This window comes from Lissotriton helveticus, chromosome 12, assembly GCF_964261635.1.
Source record: "Lissotriton helveticus chromosome 12, aLisHel1.1, whole genome shotgun sequence".
NCBI lineage: Eukaryota > Metazoa > Chordata > Amphibia > Caudata > Salamandridae > Lissotriton > Lissotriton helveticus.
In genome coordinates, this window is record NC_136073.1 from 469,135,018 (window position 1) to 469,162,182 (window position 27,165).

At 44.2% G+C, this 27,165-nt stretch overlaps 1 protein-coding gene across 1 annotated transcript in view; it reads right to left on the bottom strand.

The window, feature by feature from the left end:
* NECAB2 (N-terminal EF-hand calcium binding protein 2) overlaps positions 1-27,165 on the bottom strand; it is a 1,192,488-nt gene that overhangs the window by 1,120,188 nt on the left and 45,135 nt on the right. The window contains exon 2 of the mRNA XM_078668986.1: positions 2,316-2,340. Within this exon, the coding sequence (XP_078525112.1) occupies positions 2,316-2,340 (25 nt within the window). The remainder of the gene's footprint in view (positions 1-2,315; positions 2,341-27,165) is intronic.

Sequence of the window (27,165 nt, forward strand, 5' to 3'; positions counted from 1 at the left end):
CCATAAATAACATATAGAAAATTAATGAACTCTGTGCAAACCAAAAAAATAATAAACCGCCCCTTAAAAAGTCATCTGCAATTTGATTTAATTAAAAACACTACACCAATTTGAATTCTGCACCACTTAGAATTACGATATAGAACCAGTGATGCATCTCAAACATCGACTGAACAAAACTTTTACAATCTCAATTTTCTTTTTAATTCACCTTTTTCGATAAAACAATACTTCCTCTTACAGCTATACACTTATGTCTTCATAACATTAGCTCTGGTACAAATGCCATCATTGTCAATAGTATTAGGAGGTATGGCGAAAGGCTTCATGACCTTTTCCTGGTATGAGTTAAGAGTGGGCAGAACAATAAACCTAAGCACAACATTGTGATAGGACGTTGGCTCCAAAATGAGAATGAAGCCTGAAAAATAATTATATTTTACACATTACCAGGCAACAAAGTCTGGATATGAACACTTTTAATGGGTGATATCATGATGTTGGACCAATTTCATGAAGTCTTTACTTGCCAAAACTTAAGTCAAATCCCTATTTTATTCAAATGCTGCTTATTTCAACCTTTTTTGGATTAAAAGTCAGGTGCCAATCAACAAAAAGGCATTTGCTTTAGGTGACCGCGTCAGTGTGACATCCAATTAGTGCCTCCAACACTGAAGATGCATATTATGTCGTTTTGGTCTTATATCGGTCCATAAAACACTAATTGGGTCTCTTGGTCTTATTGATTCCAGAAGTTGACTTAACCAGCATATACCACACACTGTGTAAATGGCCATCAAAGGGTGCAGGAAAATCTAAAAAGACCTACTGTTTAAATCACCATGTTTTGAGAGCCTTGTAGCATTCAAAATAATCTTGACCTGAACACCAGTCAAAAGTTCATTTTATAACCTGAATATCTAGAACCTTGACACATTTCCCCTGAAACCTAGCTGGATGAAATGGAGGAAACCCTAATAGTCCACTTTCCGAGGATATTAGGCCCGATATTAATATTAGTTATAATGAGGGCCTATCATTGATGAAACATCTGTGTACTTTGCAGAGATTACACTAGAGACATTTCTCATGGGTAAATTTCTCGCTTACATTTTTGCCTTCACCCACCTCTGAGACCCTGATTCACTTCCGACTACTGCCTCCCCTCGGATTATCTAGTCACCCCACCAAGAAACCTGGGGCCTTGTCTTGAGTATTTGTAAATGTAAACTGTATATACGTGTCTTGCTATCCCTTTTGTACCTAGCACCACGTCCTCTCCTAACCTATTGTATATTCTTGAGATTCCAAGCCTTTTGTACACTTCCATGATTCCTGTAAAGCACTCTGATACCCTTACGGGTCAAGTTTGCGCTCTATAAAACACAAAAATAAATAAATAAGTTTCTACATTAGCATCCAGTAGAGAGACCAGGCAAAACATGACCACATGTCTTGATTTAAAGGAAAATACTGAACGCTGTGGTCGGTTCTTTCTGAAGGCTTGAAATGACCCAGTTAGAGAAGCCCGAGTTAATAGAATTTCCTCAGTCCATATCCATGGCAAGATTTGACATGCAGAGGAGAAGAAGGGGAAAATCCAATATAAATTATTTTTGATGGAAAAGACAAGCATTAAGAATCGTCATGAACCATGCAGCAGGGGGGCCAGGCAAAGATCAGAACTTACAATGATGGTCAACGTCTACAGCAATGTGGTTGGCAAAGGATGCCTGTTGATTTAGGGAAGCCATAAGAGGGATTCCAAGATAACAGAATTACGTGGAACAGTATTAACTAGGACTGGACTGTTTTATTTTTTGCTAGAACTTGTTTTCTCTCACATTCGGGAACAGATTTGAAGGCATTTGTGAAATCAGTTGAAACCGGATTTCCGGTAGGCATAACAAGGATGACCATAACGAATTAACATTCTAATAGTGATAGATAAATACTGGAGCTTTCCACAAAAAAGTCAGTCGCATTTCGAAATTCAAAAGAAATTGAAATGAGTCTGGAGAGACTTCAAACCAATTCGCTATCAAGACTCTTTAATCTTTTCTACTTATAAAATGATCGTTTGTCCATGTGCAACAATTCCAATCAAGTGTCGGGCTAGCACCAAGCCAGTGGATATAGATGTGTAAAGGTTTTGAACCCAAAGAAATCTATACAAGGAGTGTTAAGACAACACATTCAGTAAAAGCACACTGAGAAATCAGATGTACATTCTATAAAACTACAAACCAGAAATTATCCAGATCTCTATCTGTTGCTGTTGTTAACAGATAAAAAAAATATATAAAACTACTCACCATTTTTGTCAGCTCTTCTGAAAATCTAAAATGAAAAATAGAGATAATTATGAATTATCACTGCACACCAAGCACTTATTTTACCTTTATTATTACGTTTCTTTAGAAAACATTTTATATTTTCTTATTGTCATTTTTAGTTTTTGTGAAATCTAGCTAAATCTAGCTAGAAATTATGAATGAATGAAAGATTAAAATTGCCATAATATTTTGTACAAAACTTGCATACTATGTGAAATCCATTTTGTCAGCTGCGGACGGTAGTGGGAGTACTGGACGGGCGGTGACGTGGGGAGGGGAAGGGGGAGGGTGGGGGGTAATAATGTATGGATTGCGGACTTTAACAGGTAAGTAAACATAAAAATAAAAAAAAACGAATTTCGTTGCGCGCAATGAAATTCGTTTTATTTATTTTTATGTTTACTTACCTGTTAAAGTCTGTAATCCATACATTACTACCCCCCACCCTGCCCCTCCCCCTCCCCACATCACCGCCCGGCCGGTACTCCCACTACCTGCGGCGGCTGCATTTCGTCTGTCGTTTGAGTGGGTGCATCTGAGGGCATGCCTCAAATGCTGCAGAAGACTGACTCAAGCAAAACATTTCTCTGTCTCCGCACATATTAGTTTTACATATACTCCAAGATGCTTTTATCAAACCAACCTCCCGTGGGTAAAATGTAAAATGTGCACTATGGGAGGGGGAACAGTTTTGAAATATTCACCTACCACTTAAAAACAAAAAACAAAAGTCCTGTTTCCCACTATGAAAATCTTCAGGTGAAGAAGCTGAAGATTTTTTAGGGTTTTGTGTTGATGATAAGCATGGAAGTGTGTGTGCACGTGCTTATCCCCAGACCTGGTTCACATGAACGCCAGTTCACCAAAAGGCGAGGGGTAGTGGAAATGACATCCCAAGGTTCACTTACACACCCATGCTTAATTCTACACACACAATCACACATGCGCACACTCTCTCACGTAAACACACTCTTACTGGCACTTCTGCACACAACATACATTTAAAATCATTTTTTACTGCTAAGGAAGGTCATATTCAAGCTAATTTTATGCCATTTTTTATTCCATTATTTATTACACTAATAGTGAATAATATATATTATTTACTATTAATGTAATGAGATTGGAGCCCCAACTGATGACTGTTAGACTTGGCATTTTGGCGTGGTTTCCCCCTATCATTTTGCCTCTACCTCCTGTATTTTTGATGCTGTGCTGGATTTCGTTTTTGCTGGTTTAGATGCTTTGGGCACTTCACCACTGCTGTTAAGTGTCAAAGTGCAAGAGCTCCCTGTGTGGATTGATATTGTGATTGGTTATCCATGATTGGCATATTTGTGTCACTAAGAAGTCCCTAGTACAGTGCACTGAGTGTGCCAGGGCTGGTGATAACAAAGGCTACAAGTGGGCCTGTGCAAAAACAACAGTTGATGGACAGAATACAGAACAATGTCATACATTCACCCCAGTACAGAGATCTGGGCCTAAATCCATAATTTTTTGCTCACCACACCAACCCAGTTCAGACATGGCCATATGCAAATCAGCCTTGACCCTGTGCCTCATGGGAACAGTCCAGCCCGAAATGCCAACCCATGTCTTCCCTGGACCAGAATCAAGCATCCTAGGACCGGTTTCTGGCTATCAGCCGTCATCAGCCAGGATAGCTGGACTCCAGTGGTGTGGAGAGCACGGGACTCACCTCTGAGCATACTTGTCTCACTCGGGGTGACAAATGCAAAAACAACGGTTGATGGACAGAATGCAGAACAATGTCAGTTCTAGAGCACTGATTGTGCCACCCACATGAGTAGCCCTAAAATGGTGTCTCAGGCCTGCCACCGCAGTGCCTGTGTGCAGTCTGTGAACTGCCATGTCCTCCTGGTCAGTGTCCCCACTGGCCAGGCCTAACCCTTCCCTTTCTGTACACATTGGTCACCCCTATGGAAGGTCCAAGGTACCCCCTTGGGCAGGGCGCAGTGTATCTGAAAGGTAGGGCATGTACTTGTGCAGGTGACATGCTCTGGTAGTGAAGTACAGCCATTTTCGTTTTTCACTATTGTAAGGCTATCTTGCCCCATAGGCTATCATGGGGGATGCTGGCTACAGTGGCTACCAGCATATCTTCCCATAGGAGCAAGATAGGAGATAAAAGTCTGGTATCCCTGAACTCAGAATTTAATAACACATCTTTTAGGAAAGGTTGTTTTTAAATCCTGTGTTTGAGAACAGCACTTTTAGAAAGTTGCTGTTCTCTTGTCTGACCCTTCTGTGTGCCTTGGCCTGTTTGTGAATTGGCTGTCTGGTTTGAGAGTGACAGGGGTTGGGAGCCCCCAGGAAGCTGGCTGGGTCAGCCCTAGGCTGAATGACTGCATCTGCATCTTGAGTGGTGGGAGGGGATAGCACCTGGGCCTCAATAGGGCTGTGCCTACCTTCCACAATCCTGGCTGCACTTCCTGCTGGGCGGCTGACGACCCTGCCCCTCTCCTTGAAAGGAAAGGAGAGGCCAGGAAAACAAAGTGCTCATGGAACACCCAGAACTGGTTCAGACCGGGCTCAGAGCCCACCTGCACAAAGGGATCAAAGACTTTTAGGGGTATAAGTACAGGACCCCTGACTACAGAAAATTAGATCATTCTGGAAACAAGAAGGAACCTCTGCCAAGGAGAAAGCTGGAAGACTGAAGAAGAAGGACTGCCCTGCTGTCTGATGCTGGACTGACCTGCAGTTGATTTGCTGCCTAGGAGAGGGGAAGGACTTTGTTGTTGCTTTGTCCCCTGACTTGAAGAAATCTCCAAGGGCCTGTTGTGAGCTGGCTCCCTGTTTTGAAGTCCCAGGAACAAAAGGACTTCACCCCCAGCTTCCCTTAGCTATGCTGAGAGAGCTCTGTCCTTCCTAGAGTTCTTGAGCCAGTTGTGGTGCCTCTGGAAGTTGTACATGTGCTGGGAAGCTGGAAACCAAGATTTGAGAGACTTTGCTAGAGAAAAGTTACTGCATCGCTCGCTTGCGGAGCGCATCCCTACAGCGCAAGGACATTCCCGCCGCTACGAAGGCCGAGATCGTCGCAGCGCCTGTTTCCGCTGCCGTAGACATCGCATCCTTCGTTTGCGGGAAGATCACCATTGCTGCGAGCATCGTCGCAGAGCCTGTCATCGCTGGGTGAGATCGCCGCACCGCCTACTTGCGGACCGTATCACGTCGCTGCGAACATCGTTGCAGAGCCATCGCATCGAGGAGCTGCGAGAGGAAGATCGCTGCTGGATCATGCATCGTCGCCCCGGAGATCGTCGCAGCCCCTGCAGATTATCGCATCGTGCCTTTGCGAGAACAAACTTCCTACGGAACCTACGCACCGGAATCCATGCAAGTCATCGCCTTCCTCCCCATAAAGACCAGATTCGTCGCAACACGCCCGCTGCTGCAGCAGGATAGTCGCCAACGCCTCCCCATGGTCTCAGGAGCAACACATCGCTTGTTTTCCACCGCACCCGCTTCTGCTTTGGAACTTTGTCGCATTTAAAGGTACTGTTGGCTAAACGGGATGCAACTGTGAACTTTTCACGCAACTGTGGATTAGTTTATCGCAACTTTAAGAACTCTTTCTCAACCATATTCTTGAACTGTGTATGTTGGATTTTTTGTTGTTTTGTCCTTGTGTAGTTTAGATTAAATACCTTTATTTTTCTAAACTGTTATGGAGTCAGTTTGTGGTGTTTTCACTGTGTTACTGTGAGTGTTGGTACAAATACTTTACACATTGCTTTTGGATCAGCCTGACTGCTTGTGCCAAGCTACCATGGGGGTGAGCAGAGGTTATCTAAGGAGTGTTTCCTCCTTACCCTGACTGGAAGCAAGGATCCCTATTTGGACAGTGGTACCTATCTCTGCCAACTAGAGACCCCCAGTTCTAACAATGACCATAAGATCGAGATCACAATTGTACAGTGGAGTGCACTACGTTTTATCATGTATTCAATGTCATCATTGTTAACAATAGAATGCGTACATTACGGAATCGGGGTCCGCCCTCCAACCACTTGAAAAAATATGTGACAATGAGTAAGGGAACGTAATATTGCTCCCATGCCGGAAGCACTGCTGAAAGGTTTTGTTGCACAAAAATTCCAAAAATTCATCCAGTTTTGTAATTTTAATCCATTTATTCCAATTCTCAATTTTTTATTCCTTTTCATCGTCACATAAAAAACCATTATGTATTCAATTCTGATGCGGTAAATATGTCCATCCAAGCCTTATTTTTACGGCAGGAAACATGCATAGTTCATCCTCAGTAGTATCACATTCCCAATGCAATTCATTTGCTTTCATCAACCTTCGTCTGGGGTTCAATACAAAGTCAGACAACAACATTTTAGACTTCAAATTTTAAAATGCATGTCATATCGATACACTAACATTATTCATTGTGTACTTTGTTTGAAAAAAGCTCAACCAGCGCTTTCCCTCTAGTTCCTCCCAACGCTTTACTGCTCCAGATCAACTCCCCTTCATCTGTATATACAATACAGTCCCACGTTAAAAAACATCTACGAGAATGTCTCCCACTTTCTTAGATAACAAAACCTGCCCATTACCTCTCGTTCCACTCTTCATAAAACCCCTCTAGTACCTGTGAAGCTTTTCATCAACCTAGTTCTCACTCTTCGAGCTGACTAACGGCTTTCTCACATTTGAAAAAGCCGTTAGCTGTGAGGAACTAGAGGGAAAGCGCTGGTTAACGTGGGACTGTATGCTGGATCTGGCAGCCACCCAGTAATGTATACTAAATTTGACCCAGTGTAATCTTCCAACACTAGGTCTACACATATGTTTTCCATCTATAGCATCAATTTGCAAGCACAAGGGGTATTTCTTATTTTCACTTCAAGCTAGGCCCAACACAAAAGCCTCACTTAAAGGTCCATCATCCTCCTTTTGTTGGTGTCTCTTCATGGTTGGGGGCTATCTGCAACGTAACTCCTCAATGCCAATGCAAAGGAGAGATACATGGGTGCTCAGCTTGTTACCACTCCACAAGAAAAACAATAATTCAGAGGCAGGTTTTTGACTTCAATCCCTGTGTGTAGGAGACATGCTTGCACTGGGAGATTGCCAGGTATGTGTCTGTGTAATAATTTTAAAAGTATTCATTTATTGTTTATTTAGTTTCTTTTATAACACTCCCAAACCTACTGTAAAGAGTCAAAGCACTTTATAGAGCACACATTATACAGAGACAATAATTCATGCAAGTGTGCATATCAATGTAAAGGAAATGTCACATATGACCATGAAGGTTACAAGAGTTGTATATCAGTCATACAGGTAGCCATTATATATTAACAGTGCTTGTAGAAACACAAAGGCCCTCGTTAGGATGTTGGTTGGAAAGTCTCCGACCACAGGTCGGACGCTTTCCCACCGATACCCTACTAGGATTATGGCAGTTGGAATTCAAACAGGCCGGTCATTCTGGCTGGCTTGCGAGGTGCTCATGGAGCCCATCAGGCAGTCAGAAACCCACCATATTCCAGTGTGGATGGCATTTTCGAGGTTGTTATTATGATGTCAGTTTCTTTAACAGGCTTTTATTGTCGGGCTTTCTGACAGGGAAAACCTGTCGGAAAGCGACTTTAGGGGACACTAGCAGGGCACCCTTCTCCCTGCAAATCCCTGCACCATGTGCAGCCACTGTGGGGGGCCTGCCACAGGGTCCACGGATTTACACAAACTCACATTTCTCTATGGGAGCTGGTGCTGCTGGCAGTTTCTGCCTGCTGCACCCCCCACACACGTAACCCTAATCCCTGTATTTGAAATGATCCCCTCCATGTTACCATTAACAGTGATTCACCCACGCGTCCCCCGAATTCTCCCCCTCCGAAAAGGTAAAAAAGGAGACCAATAAGAGTGAGGCAGCTAGTAATACAAAACCGGACTTACACCCTACAGGGAAAGTGCTAGGTTTGACAAAATCTTGTTTAATTTCAGTTACCACCAAAGACCTCAGGGACCTGGAAAATGAACTAGTGAGCCATTTTACTTTCTCACCACAATTTTGACAAAAATTAAAGGTCCTGGAATCATTGATGCAAAAATTTCTAGTGACTCGAGTATGTGTTTATAGGAAGTGGGGGAAAGTTCAACTGGCTTGAGGGAATGTGACAAGAGATGTGACCCGCAGCCTCACTTTCCATCAGATTATAGAAAGGAGGCATATAGTCACATGACCCCAATGCCAGTAGAAGCGAGTGCTTCTTCTCAAGAAAACCATGCCAGCAGATAGACTAAGGGGCATGCATTTGAGAACCAACCATCTCGCTTGCCAATATTCATCTCAAAAAGATGTTGCAGTTAATCTAAAAATCTAAAAATTGCTCCCAGAGTTTACCCCAAACCTTACTGTCTTCTAATATTTGAGCCGCCATTGTTAGAGGACAAGAAGGAAGGCTGGCGTGAACTAAGGAATAAGGCCGGGCAAGTGTGGCTCAACGGTTAGAGGCAGCGGACCCGGAGGCAGAGGTCGGCCCGGGACCAGGGTTCAATTCCCGACGCGGCCGGGTGCAGGACCAATGTCAGCGGGCCCGATAAATCTCGCCTCGGTGCCACTCTAACCATGGGGTCCCACGCTGCAACTTTGGGCAATAGCTTGCTTAATCTCCACTCCGGCCCCATCACCACCGGGGATGCCTGGCTGCACCTTGGGGATGCCCAGTAAAGGGACCATCTCACAGGGAAAGCCAGGACGGGTTCCCCAGTGGTACAGCGCTGGGACGCCTCCGGGTAACTATGCGCTCTATAAATCCAACATTCATTGGCGCAAAGGCTATTATCAAGGACTGTATGTCTTTGGGCAGTATGAAAGCTGTCCCCTGGCTTAGCTATGTTGAGCAAACCTGGGCCTCCCTGGGGGGCCTGGAGATGTCTAAACACCTTGAACCTAATAATGGGTTATCAAAATCAAGAGTAAAGCATTTGTTTTATGAATATAAAGAGGCTCAAGGAAGGCTAATGGAAAACACTAAAATAGGTGCGAGGGAACACTGTGTTGGTATTATCGCAAGGCCCTGAACATTATCTACTGTATTTCCGCAATGCCCAGCACAGGGTTTATCTAACACGCCTTAGGCTGAACTCCTTACATTTTTTTTGCATTTCCTGAGTAAGGCACCTGGTTCCCCAGTCTTCCGGCTTATCCTTGTAATAATGTGCCTAAGCAAAGCATTTTGCACAGTATTATTTGGCACATTGTACATTTCTCCTCGAAAAAGGTTCCTTATTTCACTTTGTAAAGATGTTAACATTAGGAAGCATTAACCGGCAGTGATTTTTTATTCAACAGCTTCTTTCTGAAAATGTTCGCACCACGGTTATAAACTTTATTCGTCTTTTTAAAATTCGTACATGTTATGGATCAGACACATTTTTTTGTATCTGTCTCCAGTGTAACTGAACGTTATGATTGTCTTCTTGGCGCCATGGTTTTCGTGTGTTAACTGTATGTATTGTTGTGCTTTGTGGCGTATTCATAGCCGAATAAAGGGTTGATTGCTAACTGACTCACAAGGCGCTCTTTCTACATTGTGACTGTCTGGGTTTTGCGGTAGCAAGGACTGTTATTTTTATGAGTTGCAGATATTGACAGCAAAATACCACATGTCCACTGAGCACTTACTTCATAATAAAATCTCATTAGGTCACATACTAAAGATAACAAAATATTTATCTGTAAAAGAATCTAAAGGTCACTATACAGGACAAGGCAACGCATGGAAATAGCAGCACAGAAGACATACACATTAAGTTAAAGGGGTGGGGTGAGTGATAGAGGCATTAATGTTCTGTAAATTGAAACAATCTTGCAACCCACGAACCAGTCTTCCAAATGTAAAGGTCAGTGATGGAGGGCTTTAAGAGAAATAAACAGAAACCAATGTTTAACCTCCTCTTACAGTCTGGAGATGTGATTCACAAAGATTGTCCATCTACTTACTCTTATGATATTCTTCCATTACTCTTGAATTTCAGAAGAAAGCATGAACTAAAGGAGTAAGAAAAGAGGGTTCCACGTGCATTCCTGGTGTACTCCTGGAACTCAGGAGCAGGAGTACTATAAAGGAAAGTAGCAAAATCTATGTGAATTGATTCCTTGCTGTGTTTTACCAGTGTTATTTTGGCCACCACAAGTGTGGAAGGGTATGCTCAGATGTGAGTCCCTTGCTCACTGCACCATCAGGATTCAAGCAAGCCGGGCCGAAGACGGCTGTAATGCCAGAAACCGGTCCCCGGAAGCTTGTTTCCTTTCCATTGAAGAATTGGCTTGGTAGTTTGGTCTGCCCTGTTCCCATGATGCACTGGGCCAGGGACAGACTAATTTGCATATAGCCAGGTTCTGAACTGGGTTGGTGCAGTGAGCTAAAAAACGGTGATGGATCAAGCCCTGATCTGTTGACTGGGTAGGAGTGTTCTGATTAACTCAGATACTCTGTCCATCACCACCCCCTTTTTGAAAATATTGTGTTTTACCAGTAGGCATCGCATGGGAAAATGAACATTTGTTTCAGTCATTTCATGTTTTGTGGCAAAATGTCCCACAGGCGCATATCTGATGCACCCTGATAATGAAATCTTTACTCCTCAGCTTAGTGTGTGGCTATTTTTAGCATGATCTTTACAGGAACTGGAGAGTTTGTGCCTCTGGAGTGTTTAAGTTTGCTCAAAGTTTAAATGAGTGTTAAAGATACACAGTTATATGATGTCTAATTAGCATCAACACAGTGAGATGAGTGACCTGCCAATCAACCTTAATTATAACGAACCCTGCTGCAAATGCTGCATGTCTGGGGGACCAGTTCTTCTAATTAAATCAGGGTAAAGACAGCCACAAAAGGGCATCTATGCATTTATTTACACAAACGTAGACTTGATGGACAAAGAGTCAAACAGGGAGAGTTACACAAGCCATACTGAAGGTTGATTGCTTGAAGAAAGCCGTGGGAGCTTGAAAGATTTCATGCTTGTCAAGGTGACAGACACACTGGGATGAATATGGGAGACTGACATTTGCTCGAAGATGTCTGGTGGGGCGGGCAGATAATCAGTAGCGGGGAAGCCCAGAATACTGCTATATCTACAATGAACACTGATGGACTAATCAGAAAAGTGCAATATCCATTACTTTAAACTATACCACAAAGGTTACCATGGGAACGAGGAGACAAGTCCAAGCATCCTTCGGAGGGTTCAAAGAGGTTCCCCACATGATGGAATATTTTCAAAATTTGGCAAAAATTAACAGTACCATTTTTAAAGGCCTGTCTAATAAGGTCAACCTTTCCTGGAAAGATTCGGGGTTTCTACTTCTCAAAAAAAAATTTAAGCAGAGGAAAATCAATAATGCATTTTACAGTAAAAATTGCAAATTTAATTTTTAACTTGTAAAGAGCATGGCTGCCCTAGAGTGTCCCAGCGCTAACCTAACAAAAAACAGAAAAAAAATCGGAGAGGAACCGTTAATTAGAGGATCTTGGGAAAAAGAAAAGTCTTAAGAGACTTTCGGAATTTAAGGTAGCAGGGTTCGGTCCGAATGTGCCTGGGGAGAGTGTTCCAGTTTTTTGCCGCATTTATAGTGAAACGGCGTCCCCCTGTGCAAATCCTCCTCACTCTTGGGACTATGGCAAGATTTTCCAAATCCGACCGGAGGGTCCGGGAGGATTTATAAGGGAGGATCAGGCTCCTGAGAGCCGGGGGCCTTTGCCCTGGAGCGTCTTGTGGGCGATACATAATGACTTGAAGACAATTCTTTCGCGAACTGGCAGCCAGTGGAGGGCTCTCAGCGCTGGTTTGGCCGACGATCTTCTTGGAGCCCCAGAGAGCATCCTGGCAGCTGTGTTCTGCACCCGTTGCAGGATAATAATGGTGGCTTCCGGAGCCGCCAAGAAAAGGGCGTTGCTCTAATCCAGCCAAATGAATTGGCTTCAAGCCATAGGTTTTACCAGGCATCCATGATGCCCTCTCTAGGAAACTGACAGTTCATCTCCCACAGAATTTGCAGGCTAACAAAACATTTCTCAGTTCAATTGTAGTGCATTTTGGTTAAACACTTTTATAAGAAGTTCAAATAAACTGGGTCTGCAATTGACCTCACCTACCATTTATAAGATGTATATTGAGATGTATGTAATATGTATCTAGAGGTATATGTAATACTACCTCTACCTCCTTTCACGTTCCCAATCTCCCATCTCCTCCAGAAATAGATGTTAATTCATGCATTATGACTTCGGGTCTGCTTGCATGGAGTTTGACAATAAAGTTACAAATATCTTATACTCTCTGTTAGTAGGCAGCCGGACTATCGCTGTGAAGAAATAGATCTTATAGGCTCAGACATTAGAGCCACCACTAAGTTAAATGGTTTATAGACATGTATGTAAAGAACACACATTCCAGTTAGCAGGCTTTACCTCAGGCAGCAATTCTATTGATAAAGTATTCAAATCATTTTCAATACAGAAAATGTGTGATGATTCCACTAAACTCTTTTCCAGATTTAATTCAGTTCACAACTTTACTATATTAAGGAAACTCAGTAGCTACAAAAGTAAATTGCAACAGTCCTTTAATAAGGAACTATAAATATGATTTCAAAGCAAAACACCTACTTTTTGTGAGCACAATTAGGGCTTAAGTCAAGTCAGCGATGAGGAATTATAATTTATCTCTGGTTTCAATAAATTCAAAACAGAACAGAAGGCAGTGCCTCTTGAGAGACAGATTGAAGGAAAAAGTCTGGAAGGGCAAGGCAAACTTGATACATGTCTATCTTTCTTTTAAAAATATTCATGGATGTACCAAGATAGCTGCCTTTTATTTGGAAAAAATGTGTATCAGAGTTTACCGGCTGAGGGCCAGATGTACAACCATATTTTGCGGTAGCAAATGGGTAATTGACCGTTTACTACCACAAAATTGGTCTGCCTCATGTACAAACCCTATTTTTTGAGTCGATAACCCATTACCGAATCGCAAAATAGGTTTGCGACTCGCTATTAGGAAGGGGCATGCCAAGGGTGTCCCTTCCTAATAGCGAGTCTCACTTAAATGTTTTACGACCGCATTTGCAGTCGCAGTTTACCACCTACTTCAAGTTGGTGGTAAGTCACTCGTAAAATATTTTTTAAGAGCCGGCAGTGGTCCCACGGACCATTACCTACTCTTAAAAAATGAAGCAGAAAAGTTTCATTTTTCTTTTTTAAATGCAGCCCATTTCCTTTGAGGAAAACGGGCTACATTTTTTTTAAAAAACTGCTTTATTTGAAAAGGTGGTCTCCTGACCCCAACAGGCCACCCTCCCTGGTCGTGCTAGTCATTCCTAATGGGGGTCGCAAATTGCACCTGCCTCATGAATATTAATGAGGCAGGCAATTTGCGACCCCATTAGGAATCGCTAACAGTGTCTGAGACGCTGTTGTCAATTACAATTTGTGAGTCGCAAATTGCGCGTTGGAGAGTGAAGCAATTTGCGACTCACAAATTGTAAGGGTCGTACATCTGGCCCTAAGCCCTTGAGTTGCATCTGCTCAGTGCTTCTCAACAAAGGGCCTAATAGCAAATAATTTTCACTAAAGCTGTCAAAGACTTATAATGTGTATGATATTCTTAGCTAATCTATGGACAAAGAGCAACAAAACCATTTGCCCACGCTGTGGTTTGTGGCCTATGAGAAGAATTCAGTACTCATGTTTACCCAATCTTTAATGCAGCTGCCACTCTGTTTCAGGCTTTTGAATGCAATATGCAAAGAGGCAGGTTGCAAATAATGGTTGTAATTTGCGCATGGCCTTTTGCAGCCTGCCTCTAATATTGCAATGTGACATGTCGCAAAGTGTCACAGAACAACCTGCCTGATGAATATTATTTAAGCAGCTCACTAGATGATACCCTCTGCGATTGGCTACAAACAAAGGAATGGAGGTTGCCGGGGTAAGCAGACCACCATCCTGGTGTTTGCATATCAATTGGTAACCTTCTTTTTTATTCTTTTCTTTAAAGCAGCCCGTTTTCTGTAAAGTAAGTGCTGTGCTTTTTAACAAAATGTTTCCCATTTTGGAAGATATTGGGGAACCAAAATTGCAGTCACAAATCATTGACACAAACTAATGTGAATACCAAAGAGGAGGGGATGTCCCTCTCACCTCTTTCTACTTCCTATTTGGAATGAGCTAATAAACCCATTTTGTGATTTGGTACACCTTTACGGAACCTCATTCTAAGTTTAGTACATATTAATAAACATTTTGCAGGCATACATGCTGTGATTTTGCGAATCACTGGGTTTGTGAAAGCAACATTTTTCAGTACATTAGGCTTTTATTTCTGCTTGACTGTAGGCAGAAATATCCTGCAAGTTGATTTGCATTTCAATACACAGACATTTTAAAGACAGGGCCAAATTCAAAATATTCTGCTGTGAATAACTGTTGCAGTGCCCCTCGCCTAAGTTACCTAGCCTCACAACAAACTTTAGGGCCTTGTTGTCTATGCATTAGTATGACGTATAACTCATCTGCTAAGGCGGGTAGAGAAATTAGGAGGGGAAAGCAAAACATGGAATGGTGTTGAAGATTTAATCTCTTGGACAGCTACACACAAAACTACTCATAGTCCAAGTTCATATCTCTGGATGGCCTGGTCACTGAGGTGCCGCATCACAGTATGGAGCACTGATGTTGTCCATTGAAGTGAGTCAGCATCTCCACCTGTGTTTGGATCATCTATTTTGTGAGATGAAGAGGGAAAAATAACACTTCAGAACTTCCTGCTGTAGTGCTGTAGGCACTCCTATGGTTTGAAACAATGTGATGGCCTTTGACTACCATGATTTTAATTGATTTTTGGTGTTTTACATCGTTCCCCTGCATGTGCTTTTTTCCTTGACGATCTCTCTTGTGTAATCTCGTAGTTTTAAAGTGGGCAAGGTTTCAGAGAGTGGAACAACCTTGCCAAGAACAGAACGTGTGGGATGTGCATTTGAAAGAGAGAGAGAGGTGTGGAGTGTACTTCTTGGTCTCAAAGTGCAGTGTTATAAGCAGTGGTGCTCAAATGTGCATTATGTTGTACATTGGCAGATGAAGTGTGTGATGCTATGGGCAGTGGTGCAAAAATGTATATTGTGTTGTACATTGGGCAGTATTTGAAGTTCTTACTATTGGCTTTGACATGCCCTCATGTCATCTGGAACTCTGGCTCTGTCTTGCTTGAGATTTTTGTGCACACAGGCAGGTCCCCAGATTACTCAAGTTGTTTAGATTATTCACATTCAAGGATGCTTTGTTTTTGGAGATTGGTGAATGTACTACTTTGAGACTTTTTTAAGCTTCGTTAACCTAAATGCTGGAACACGTGAGAATGCAAAAGGAACATGAAAACTCCTTTGCCTTTGGAATGCTTGCATGGAAAGTGGCCAATTCCAGTAAGTTTCCATGGCGCAGAGGGAGGGCCTTTCGGAACTTTCTAAGTGTTTTGAGATTATAATGCTGAGGTTTGTTGACTTGGAAACTTGGATTTGAGCCTGAACGGTGAACGCATCTTCAGTGCAGGAATCTGGTTGCTGAGTCTCCTGACCCCGGCTGTGAATCCCCCAGTCTAGAGTGGGCCAGGATGAAGTTTGCACCAGGTGATGTGTTTTACTTTTGATTATTGCCATTGTGATGCACGACTGTCTGTGTGCACATTTAGTTTCCAGTGGCTATGATCATCTGAGGTGTTTCCTTTGAGTATATTGACTTTTGTCTGTGTGCACATCCAAGTTAATCATCTGATGTATTTAGTGTATATAGCCTTCTGTTTTCCTGCAGCGGACTTCCAGCATAATCTGCTTGTTTGATTTCAGTATTATCTGCTTTTTTATTTTATTTTTACGGAGTTTTATATAGCGCAAACCTAACCCAGGATCGGGTATCAGAACGTTTTATAAAGCACCAGTTGTGTTACATGGGGACCCTATCATTTTTGTTAGGCACGGGGTGATTAAATGATTTGCCCAGAATCACAGGATGTTCAGCGTCATTGCCGAGAGTCGAACCCCGTTCCCCAGATTCGAAGTCGACCGCCCTAGCCGTTAGGCCAACTCCTCTTGCCTGCTTGTGTTTCATTTGATTATTATCTGCTTGTGTTTTATTTCATATTGTTATCAATGCATTTAACAGTTGCATTTACCAAGTGCAAGTGTGTTATTATTGCTTGCAGATATATATATATATATATATATACACATTTGAATGTTCAATCATTCAATCATTGTACTTATAAAGCGTGCTACATACCCGCAAGGGTCTCAAGGTTCTGAGGGTAGGGGAGCTGCTACTCCTCGAAGAGCCAGGTCTTGAGGAGTCTCCTGAAGGTGCAAAGGTCTTGGGTCTGCCATGGTTTGGTGGGGAGGGTGTTCCAGGTCTTGGCGGCGAGGAAGGAGAAGGATCTGCCGCCGGAGGTCGTATGATGGATGCGGGGGACTGCGGCGAGAGCGAGGTTGGAGGAGTGGAGCTGGCGGGTGGGGTAGAAGCTGAGTCGGCAGCAGGAGGAGGAGACGGCGTTGACCTGCTTCGCCATGGTGAGGGAGGAGTCGAGGATGATTCCTAGGTTGCGTGCGTGGTCGGTGGGAGTAGGTGCTGTACCCAGCGTGGTCGGCCACCAGGAGTCATCCCAGGCTGAGGGCGTGGATCCGATGATGAGGACCTCTGTCTTGTCCGAGTTCAGCTTCAGTCGGCTGTTCCTCATCCATATGGCGACGGCTTTCAATCCCTCATGGAGGTTGGTTTTGGCGGTGTTCGGTTCTTTTGTGAGGGAGAGGATCAGCTGGGCATAGGAGATGATGTTGAGGTTGTGTTGTTGGATGACTTGTGCGAGGGGGGCCATGTAGACGTTGAACAGCGTTGGGCTGAGGGATGACCCCTGGGGTACGCCGCAGATGATGTTGGTGGCTTCGGAGTGGTAGGGGGGAGGCGGACGCTCTGAGTTCTGCCGGAGAGGAAGGATGTGATCCAGTCCAGGGCCTTCTCTTGGATTCCGGCTTCTTCGAGGCGTGCCTTTAGTGTGCGGTGGCAGACTGTGTCGAACGCGGCTGATAGGTCCAGGAGGATGAGGGACGAAGTTTCGCCATTGTCTAGTAGAGTCCTGATGTCGTCTGTGGCTGCGATGAGGGCTGTCTCGGTGCTGTAGTGTTTCGGAATCCGGACTGGGATGGGTCTAGGATGTTGTTGTCCTCGAGGTGGTGGGTCAGCTGTGTGTTGATGACTTTCTCGATTACCTTTGCCGGGAACGGGAGCAGGGAGATGGGCCGGAAATTCTTGAGGTCCTTGGGATCTGCTTTGGGCTTCTTCAGGAGGGCGTTGATTTCGGCGTGTCTCCAGCTCTCCGGGAAAGTGGCAGTCTCCAGGGAGATATTGATGACCTTCCATAATTGGGGGGCAATGGCAGCATCTGCTTTGTTGAAGATGTGGTGTGGGCAGGGGTCTGATGGTGATCCTGAGTGGATGGAGTTCATGATCTTGCGTGTTTCGTCGCCGCTGACATTGCTCCAGGAGATCAGGTGGTTGGCGTGGGTGGTGTTTGCTGGGGAGGTGGAGTCTGGCATGGTGGGGGTGGTCCTGTTGGAGAAGCTGTCGTGGATGTCAGCGATTTTTCGGTAGAAGAAGGCGGCCAGTGAGTCGCACAGTTCTTGAGAGGACGGGATGTCGGTGTTGGCGCTAGGGTTGGAGAGTTCCTTCACGATGCTGAAGAGCTCTTTGTTGTCATGTGCGCTGTTTTCCAGGCGGGTTTTGAAAGATGATCTCTTGGCTAATCTGATGAGGTGGTGATGTCTTCGGGAGGCGTCCTTGTGGGCTACGTGGCTATCTGGTGTTCATTCGTGTAGCCATTTCTTCTCCGGTTTTCAGCACATCCGTTTGGAGGTCTGGAGCTCTTCGGTGAACCAGTTGGCTTTCCTGCTGGTGCGGTTGTTGGGTGGTTTCTTGAGTGGGGCGAGGGTGTTGGCGCAGTCGTAGATCCATTGTCTGAGGTTGCATGCGGCGGCATCTGGGTCCGCGGTGTCGGTGGGTGGGTTCTGGGCAAGGGTGGTGTTCAGCTTGTCCTCTGTGACTTAGCCCCAGCACCGGCGGGGCAGTTGTTGGGTGCATGGTGCGTGGTTGGCTTCTTGTAGGTGAAGTGGACACATCGGTGATCGGTCCAGTGGAGTTCAGTGGTGTGGTTGAAGGAGGCGTGTGGACTTGTGGAGAAGATAGGATCGAGCGTGTGGCCAGAGGCGTGGGTTGGAGCAGTGACGAGTTGTCTGAGGCCGAGGTTGGCGAGGTTGTCGATCAGGCTGGCGGAGTTGGCGTCGTTGTTCTCGAGGTGGAAATTCAGGTCTCCAAGGAGGATGTAGTCCGTGGAGGTGAGTGCGTGGGTGCTGGCGAGGTCGGCGATGGAGTCGCTGAACTGTGGCAGGGGTACGGGGGGTCTGTAGACGAGTGTCCCTCTGAGGGTGGTGTTGGGGTCGGTGTGAATCTGGAAGTGCAGGTGTTTGGCAGTACTGAGGGTGTCGTCTGAGTGGGAGGAGACCTTGAGGGTGGATTTGTGTACGATGGCAGTTCCTCCTCCTGTCCTGTTGGTGCGGTCTCTGCAGGTGATCTTGTAGCCGTCTTTGATGGCTACGGCGATGTCGGGTGCCGAGGAGTCGTTCCAACAGGTCTCGGTCAGGAAGGTGACGTCAGGGGCGGAGGTGTCGAGCAGGTCCCAGAGCTCGACAGCGTGTTTGCGTGCGGAGCGTGTGTTGAGGAGGCTGCAGCGAAGTTCGTTGGTTCCGGGTCTAGGAGGTTTGGTGGCTCTCTCGTAGGTGAAGCTGCAGGTGCGGCAGGAGAATGGTCCGTGGGTGCATTTCGGTGCGGCCTGGAAGCAGCGGTGGTCTCGGTCAGCGTTGAGAGCGTGGAAGGCGTTGGCGTCGTAGCGGAGTCTGGTGGTGCAGCTGTTGCGGGGTCCAGGGGTCCTGGTGCTGGGCGTGGTCTGGGCGTGGGCGGGCATAGATGGGCTTGCCTCTGGCGCGCCTCCAGACCGCCAGCGGCATGCCCGCTGCGTGGCCGCTTAGCAGCCTCCATTTCAGGCGGGGAGGGAGGGAGGAGCAGCTTGGAGGTAGGAGCAGGGCGGCGAGGGGGCAGGGCCGCCGGGGGGCAGCGGCGGGAATTTGGCGAGGGAACAGAAGGCAAAAAAAGGGGGGAGGGGGGAAACGGGCAGGGCACAGCATGTGGAATTAACAATACAGTCACAAGAGAGACAATACAGCAGTGAAAATAAACTGGCAGCGGAGAAAAGCAATACAGTTAGCACAGCAGGAACAAACTCACGACACGGGTGGCGGCAGTGAGGGGGAAGGCACTGGTGCCCTGGTGGAGCTGTGCAGCAGCAGGGGAGCGACCTGGCCTCAGCAAGGTCAGGGGTCGCCCTGTTGTTTATTTGACATCTGAGAAAGTGATTTTTGTTAAAGAGCATTGCATGAATAAAACTCCAAGCCTTATTCTGAAAACAGTCTTTGATGTGCTTCATTTTAATAAAGGGAAATCCCTTTCCAGGTGGTGTTGTGTTGTGTTTATTGCTTCAGCCTATTTGAGACTCCTGGGGGAGAGTGGTATTCTCTATTATTCTGGGAGCTCAAAGCAATACACCTGCTTTACGAATATCTTTTGTACAGAGCCAGGTGGAAAGTTATCTTGCAATTGCACTGAGAGAGAGTGGAGGGGAGAGATGGTGGCAAGGTAATATGATAGGGAGTTGAGCGCTATTCCAAACGTTGGAATTTCAGAGAGAAGCTGCGGGCTAGCACGATGCTTAATTTGTACCAGTGGTTGCAGGCGGTAGACACTGGCACTATTTGTTGGAGAGCAGGACTTTTCATCAGCATACTGTGACTCAGATCAAGATGGAGGAAGACAGAAAAGGATAAAAGAAGGAGAAAGATAAAGGTGCGTGGTTCTATTCCTTATGCACTGCCCTCAAATTTGAACAATGAAAGTGTTATACTTCAACAAACCAATAAACCAGAGATCCCACACCGCCAAAAATGAATTTCCAATCTTCATAATGCATTCCTAAATACAATCCTGAATAGTACACATAAACACATTTAAGCTGTCAAATTCACTTTTCAGGGACACAAAAATTACAAGCATGCACCTTTACTGTACTATTTATTAACAAGCGATGGCAGAGGCAAAAAGAGTTTCCTTAAACAGGTGAGTGCTGACTTACTGGCATTGTCAGTGCTTGTTTGCATGATCATCCCAGGAATATCATGACACGTGCATGCATAGAAACGTATCTTGCAACATCTTAGAATGCTAATGATTTCAAAATCGCTCCAAATGCACATGTGAGGGGGCTTACATTGCCATATTTTTGTTTAATTTACGATAGGTACATGCAGAGGGACACCCCACAAGTCAATTTGGCTTTTTTTTACTTTACCATTCCAACAAAGCTGATGGCCAGGTCAGAACAGTAAAATAAAAATAGAAAATTGAAGTGTGTTGAGCACTTGAAAATGAAGAAGCCCTTGCAAGCATTGGAAATAAAGTGAAAAATTCAAAAATAATACACATAACGTGGGATAGGCAGGGTACTTTCCAGTAAAAAAATATAAAACAAATAAAAATAATTGGACAGTAATGTCAATGTGAGTGTGGACTTCTTATTAAGTACTTCATGTCCACGAAATTCTGTGAGCTGATATGAACACTAATAGACAACAGTGTCAGTCGATTACTAAAGCCAACTCAACCACCAATGGTTGACAGAGGATATTTAAAAGTTCATTGCGTATCAGTATACCTATGTGTGTGATGTGTGATTACATGAGTTATACAGTTAAAGTTGCTAGTAGATGAAACCTCAAAGCAGTTAATTGGTTGCTCAAATGTACAGAAATGCTAAACCTAAAAAAAACACATGCCAAAAGTTCATCTAAAGTATACAGATACAGCTATATGCAAATCAGTCTTGACCCTGTTCCTCATGGGAACAACCCAGCCCAAACTGCCAAAGCCAGGTCTTCCCTGGAAAGGAAACAAGCATCCTAGGACCGTAAATCTATCTATTGTAAAAGAACAGGCTTCACTGAGATGTAAAGTCACCTGGGTATGCTTAAAGTCAGGAGAAGGTTTATTCATAAACTCAGTGCTCACAGTTTTGGTTCACTTATTTCTCAATATCATCAACAGGTTCCCATAGGTGATTTTACTAATTTGATACCTTTACGTATGTCAATATAATCTGTCCAAACATTATCAAGGAGCACCATTGTGTGTGTCTATTTCAGATTATAAGGATAATTACATTCAAGTTGGTAATTTTTAACTAAGCACATCCATGCAATAAGAGAACACCGTGGAGGTGTTGTCAACCAAGATCCAACACTTCTCTTGACAGCTTGTTAAATCGGCAAACATTGTGAAGTTTAAGATTGTTGCAGGAAACTTACTTGTGACTAAAACCCATTTACTGCATTTATGATTACTTTAAAATATCTCCCACTGTATTTGAGATCCCTACCCAAACTTCTTTATAAAGGTGTCAGCCCATAGCCCCCGAAGGGGTGCATGGTTAGTGAGTCCCCAAATAAACAATGAGATCTCCTCAATCTGTGCATCAAGTTGTCCAACCTGCACCAGGAGTTTTCCAAAATAGACGTCACTTTCCTGTCCGAATATACTTTAGACTGTACGGGGATGTTGCTCAGACCTCTCAAAGCAGCGTTTCAGGTTGCCTACACACCATGCATCAGACTTCCTCTAAAAGATTCAGATTGTACCAAAAATCACAGCTCTAAAAATGAAAGTAAAGGATTTCACACATCAGATTGATTCCAAATAATCCACAGATTGGCTAAAAATAAGTTCCACAAAGCTGAAAATAAGCTTTAGATTCTCCCAAGCTGAGAGTCAGCTCATCCAAGATGAAGCTTAGTGCTCTCGCAAAACACATATCAGATTTTCCCACATATTTGCATAAGATTATCTCCAAAACTATGCATCGTCCGTTTCTGGAACCCCACCAAAATAGGCACCACCTTGGCCGCAAAATACTGATCGGACCAGGTCACAAATTCTTAAAATATCCTAAAAATATAGACATCAGACTGACTGCAAGGTAAAAGCGCATTTTCCACTGACACATGCCCTCCAAATAAGCATAAGATTACAACCACGATATGCTCGAGCAAAATAAGGGCGTAATTCAATCCGAAATAGTAAACAAACTGCTCTAAAAACAAACAGCAGACCCAGGGCCGGCTCTAGGGCAGTGCAATGGGTGCCACCGCATCCGGCCTGTTTGCACATATATCATGGTTTTAAAAGCACCTGCTGCCGCGTTCACGACCTCCAGTAATTTTCAGGCAGCAATAAAAACGCCAAGATAACTTCAGTGATTGGTGTTCTTCCTGGAGAGAGATCAGAGATTTGACTAGTGGATGTTTTGACAAATCGTAGTGCAAGAGTTAATAATATGCCTGCTGCAAAGAGAACGTGTACCATGGGGATCACAAAGTGTCTATAATGTAAGTAGGTCAGTGGGTTACTGATTTTCTAAGAGACATCCTTTTGTTACTTGCAGTTTATAAGTTAAAATCCTAATATAGAACAATGAATTATTAAAAGTACGACCGGGGACGCTTGTGGCCCTCTTGACCTTTACATGTGGCACCCCTAGTGAACAGCAGCACAAGCTGCTGTTCAGTTGCTGAGCACTAATATTCAGAATTTTTTTTTAAATAAACGGACAAGCATTTATTAACCTGAAAATAAATGCTTGTCCGTTTATTTAAACATTTCTAGACCTCCTTACACAATCCCTGACACCCAGAACCCCTACTGCCACCCGGCTGGCACCAATGCCGCCTTCCGCCACTCCACCGGCCATTCTTTGTGGGCCCTGGGCAAATGTTTGCGAGTACCCATGGATTAGAACAAAGATTAATTTTGCAAAAAAGGTTAATTTGGGTAGAAATTGATTTGTATTATTAAAGAGAACCCCCAGCCATGGTGTTACATTTAAAATGTTGAGTTTGTGCTTCTCCAGACCAAGCACTCTCAAACTATACTGACTACCAGTATGGATGACATGTGACTCCTACACCTTATAGGCCTCTGTCTTATGAAACATTTCCTATACACTCATTTACACATGTATGATTGATTGACTCTGTGCAATGTGTGTGTAATCCAAAGTGCTCTGACACTACACTGGTATGAGTGGCACTATGAAACTAATTAAATGCATCTGAGGGAGAGAAAGAGTAGTTATGGAGACTTGAAGGGCACTGTTAAAGGGCAGTAGTGAGTGAATCTGTGGTGGAGGTGGTCACTGGGGGGGGGGGGAAGGGGGGAACAAATATTGTCCCAGTCCACCAGAACTAAAGCCGGCCCTGAGTAGACCACCCGTCAATCATTATCTGGCTCTGACTTCAGCTTCATTGGTGTGGTAGCAATTTTGTGGTGTGGGTTGCACTTTGTGTGTCAACCTGCGCTAGGGGCAGGGGCAACAGCTTGGAGTGTAGTGGAAAACTGTTATTGAAGTGATCACTGCTGGTTCAACGCCAACTTCTTTTCTCTTGATGCGCCGCTTTGCCAGTATTAAATGGGAGGGACAGAGGACCACCTTATTGAATGAGAGGCTGCGTGATTTGCTCATTCTCATGCCACTCACTCCCAGAAGCATGTACTTTTTGAACATCCTTCCAACGAAGCAGAGTGATTCTACTCAAGGAGTAGGGGGTATTGTATCTAAGGTGAAAAGGAGGGGCAGCAGGGCCGGACTGGCTACCGGGCAGTTTGGAATGCTGCTGAGCTGGTGGCTGATTTCGTTCATGGAGACCTGCGTGTGCTAAACGAAATTAGTTTTGCTTTAATTATTTCAAAGCACAGGCAGGTCTCCATGAATGAAATCAGCCCCCACCACAGTTAATCAGCCCCCAGCTCGGCAGCATTCCAAATTGCCCAGTAGTCAGCCCAGCCCTGAGGGGCAGAGATATCCTTCACCTTCATTGGGAAAGCTTACTTTCCAATGAAAAACCATTCACTGCAGCATTGATGGGAGTTAAGACATTATGAGCAAAGAAGTTTTTTTTAGGTCTATAAACAGGTTTAGTGCCATATGGCCCTTGGTGGGTGTGGCAGTGGCATGCAAATGGCTTCGGAAACTGTTATGTTCCTGACACCTTTGTATGTGTAGGATGATCAGTCATTGGCAATATGTATCTATTGTGTGAGCTGTGTACTGAAAGCACATCATTAGCTATTTTCTATTAGCCTGTCCTAACAACACCAGTTTCATTTCGGTCTACCACGTTTTCCGCCATGTTTTGGCAATATGCACTCTGCTGTTTTTTGCACATGAATCCCTAAATCCTCAAATACTCAAGTTACAATATTGACGCAATAACTCCATGGCATCCGCGTCTACCGCTTTAGTAGGGATAAGAGCTTGGGTTGTGATGTGCATATGGACAGCCCAGCTAAGAGGGGCTTCTTACTTTCCACAACTCGCCAAGCCAATAATAGAGCATTGATATATGCATAATGCCCAAGAATAATTGAAGCGAACCTATCTACCATTCTCACTAATGCGATGTTATGCTTAGGGGTGTAAGTGGCGTAATATTCTCTAACGCAATTACTCTAAATTACCTCAAAATTACTCGTAACTATGTGTAATCACCTGGGGAGCATAATGCAGCATTTAGTGCTATTTTCTTAGTGCAAAATGTACCCTTGCAACCAAAATGGTCTCCAATATGCATTATGCGCTAAAAGAATAGCGCTAAATGCTAAAGGACACAAACAGCAGTAGGCAGGAGTCACTCTCTCTCTTCATTTGTTGTTCCTGTGCTCCTAAAGTAGGATTTTTTCCTCCATTTTTTCAAACTGGAGTAATTGTGTAATTTCAGTACTTTCGCATCACGAACGCAATGCGTAATTACTGAAATAACTCTGGCGTAATTAAAATTTCACCCAGGCCTAGTTATGGCTTGCTATGCTTTGTTAAGTTATACATCTCATAATTTGATGCCAGTATTAAGAACGTTGGTCCTCTAATCCATGCTTGCTTTACTCGATGGGTCTTCAATAGTAGACACTTTGCGGATATTACATGGCACGATGCTGATATGTCAGTCTTCTGTTGTCGGATTCCGGATGGGTCATCGCCAATGCTACTATGGTACTCGTGCACTGTGGATATCCTAGTTTGAGAAATAGCTTCCTGGGTCGCCATAAATGGAAACAGCCAGATTTAGAACTGCAATTACTTGCAATTGCAGTGACAGCTCCTAGGCAAACAGGACACCCAGATGCCAAAATTAGGGGAAAGGTAGATGCACTGACCCATCTCAGTCAGCCAGAGAACTGGGCTCAAAAGGTATCTTAGGGGCCCACTACACAAGCCTGCACTGATGGCTGGCATGCATGAACTAAGTGAAGTCAATTATGGCAGTGCTCTAATGGTAGAGATGACCACATTAAATGTTAACAAACTGTGAGTCTTAGAGAATTTAGTAGTGCAAGTAAGTTGTGATATTCTGAGGTCAGCACACATCTCAGCTGCTTCGAGACAGTGGCACTGGCTCCCGGCCACCTCCCAAATAGCTTAGAAGAGGCTCTCGGTAGCACATACAGCACTCTAGCGTAAAGCTCTTGAATACATTAAAGAATATTTGCATTGGTATCACCCAGAGAGAACGCTATGATATGCGGGCATATATTTGTAGATCACTCCTAAGTACCTCAGGAAAAAGGATGGAGATAAATTCACCCCACCAGCTGCCAGCAGGCTGTGGACTGAGCTGCCAGGACATCTGATAAAAACCAATGATGGTTGAGTGATAGTGCCATGGTTTGTTCTCTCAGGAAGGGCTTGCGCCTTTTCAGCGCCACACACATTATCCCTACGGTCTCTAGATGGTTGAAAATGATGGTATAATTAACTGAATCAAATATGGTGGACATATGGATTATGGACCAGACATTGTGGTAACATCCAAGTCCCTTCTCATTCTCTAGTCTTCCAGAAGTTCAATGACTGCAGCTTCTGTAAGTCAAGACTCAATCTGCAGATGGTTCAGCAGGTTTGCAGATTTAGCGCATGGCCGGATCTCAGCTATTGCTGCTCTTTTGAGAAATGGGCCTTGAACAAAAAAATGTAAACGAGCCAAAATGGAGAAAAGCAGCTTTTTCGGTCATGGAGGAACCACTTCCTCTTGTAGCTCTTTGGTCAAAACTCCCATCCGTAGGGGACAGATTGCAAATGTTTATGGGATTGTGCAGTAGAAGACATTGCCTGTGAAGACCTCTAATGGCTTAGGTGGACACAAACCCAAACTGAAGCTGGAATATTTACCATTCCTGATGAAGGCTAGATAAGTTACAATTGGCTGCAAGCTCTGCTCTTATCCACACTAATTACTGCCCTTCCCTATGTTTTGCTTCCATTCTTGTGAGCGATACTGGACCATAAATAGAAATGTTTAAGAGTTCGAAAAAATATATTTTTATACGTGGCTCCAGAGTTCTTATGGTAGGATTGAATTTAAAACCCCTGCGGACTGAAAGCCCAGTAAAATTCTGAATAATTCTCGACTAGTCTTCAGACAGGTTAGTGGCTCTGCACGATTAACTACAGGTTTAAAAGGCATTGTGCATGCAACTTTGGGGACTGTCTTTTTGGACAAAAGAAGAATGTACGTCCAGTTCTTCTGGAGGGTCGGGGGTGCCTATGTGGCTGTCCAAGAGACATGGCCGCCACGTGTATG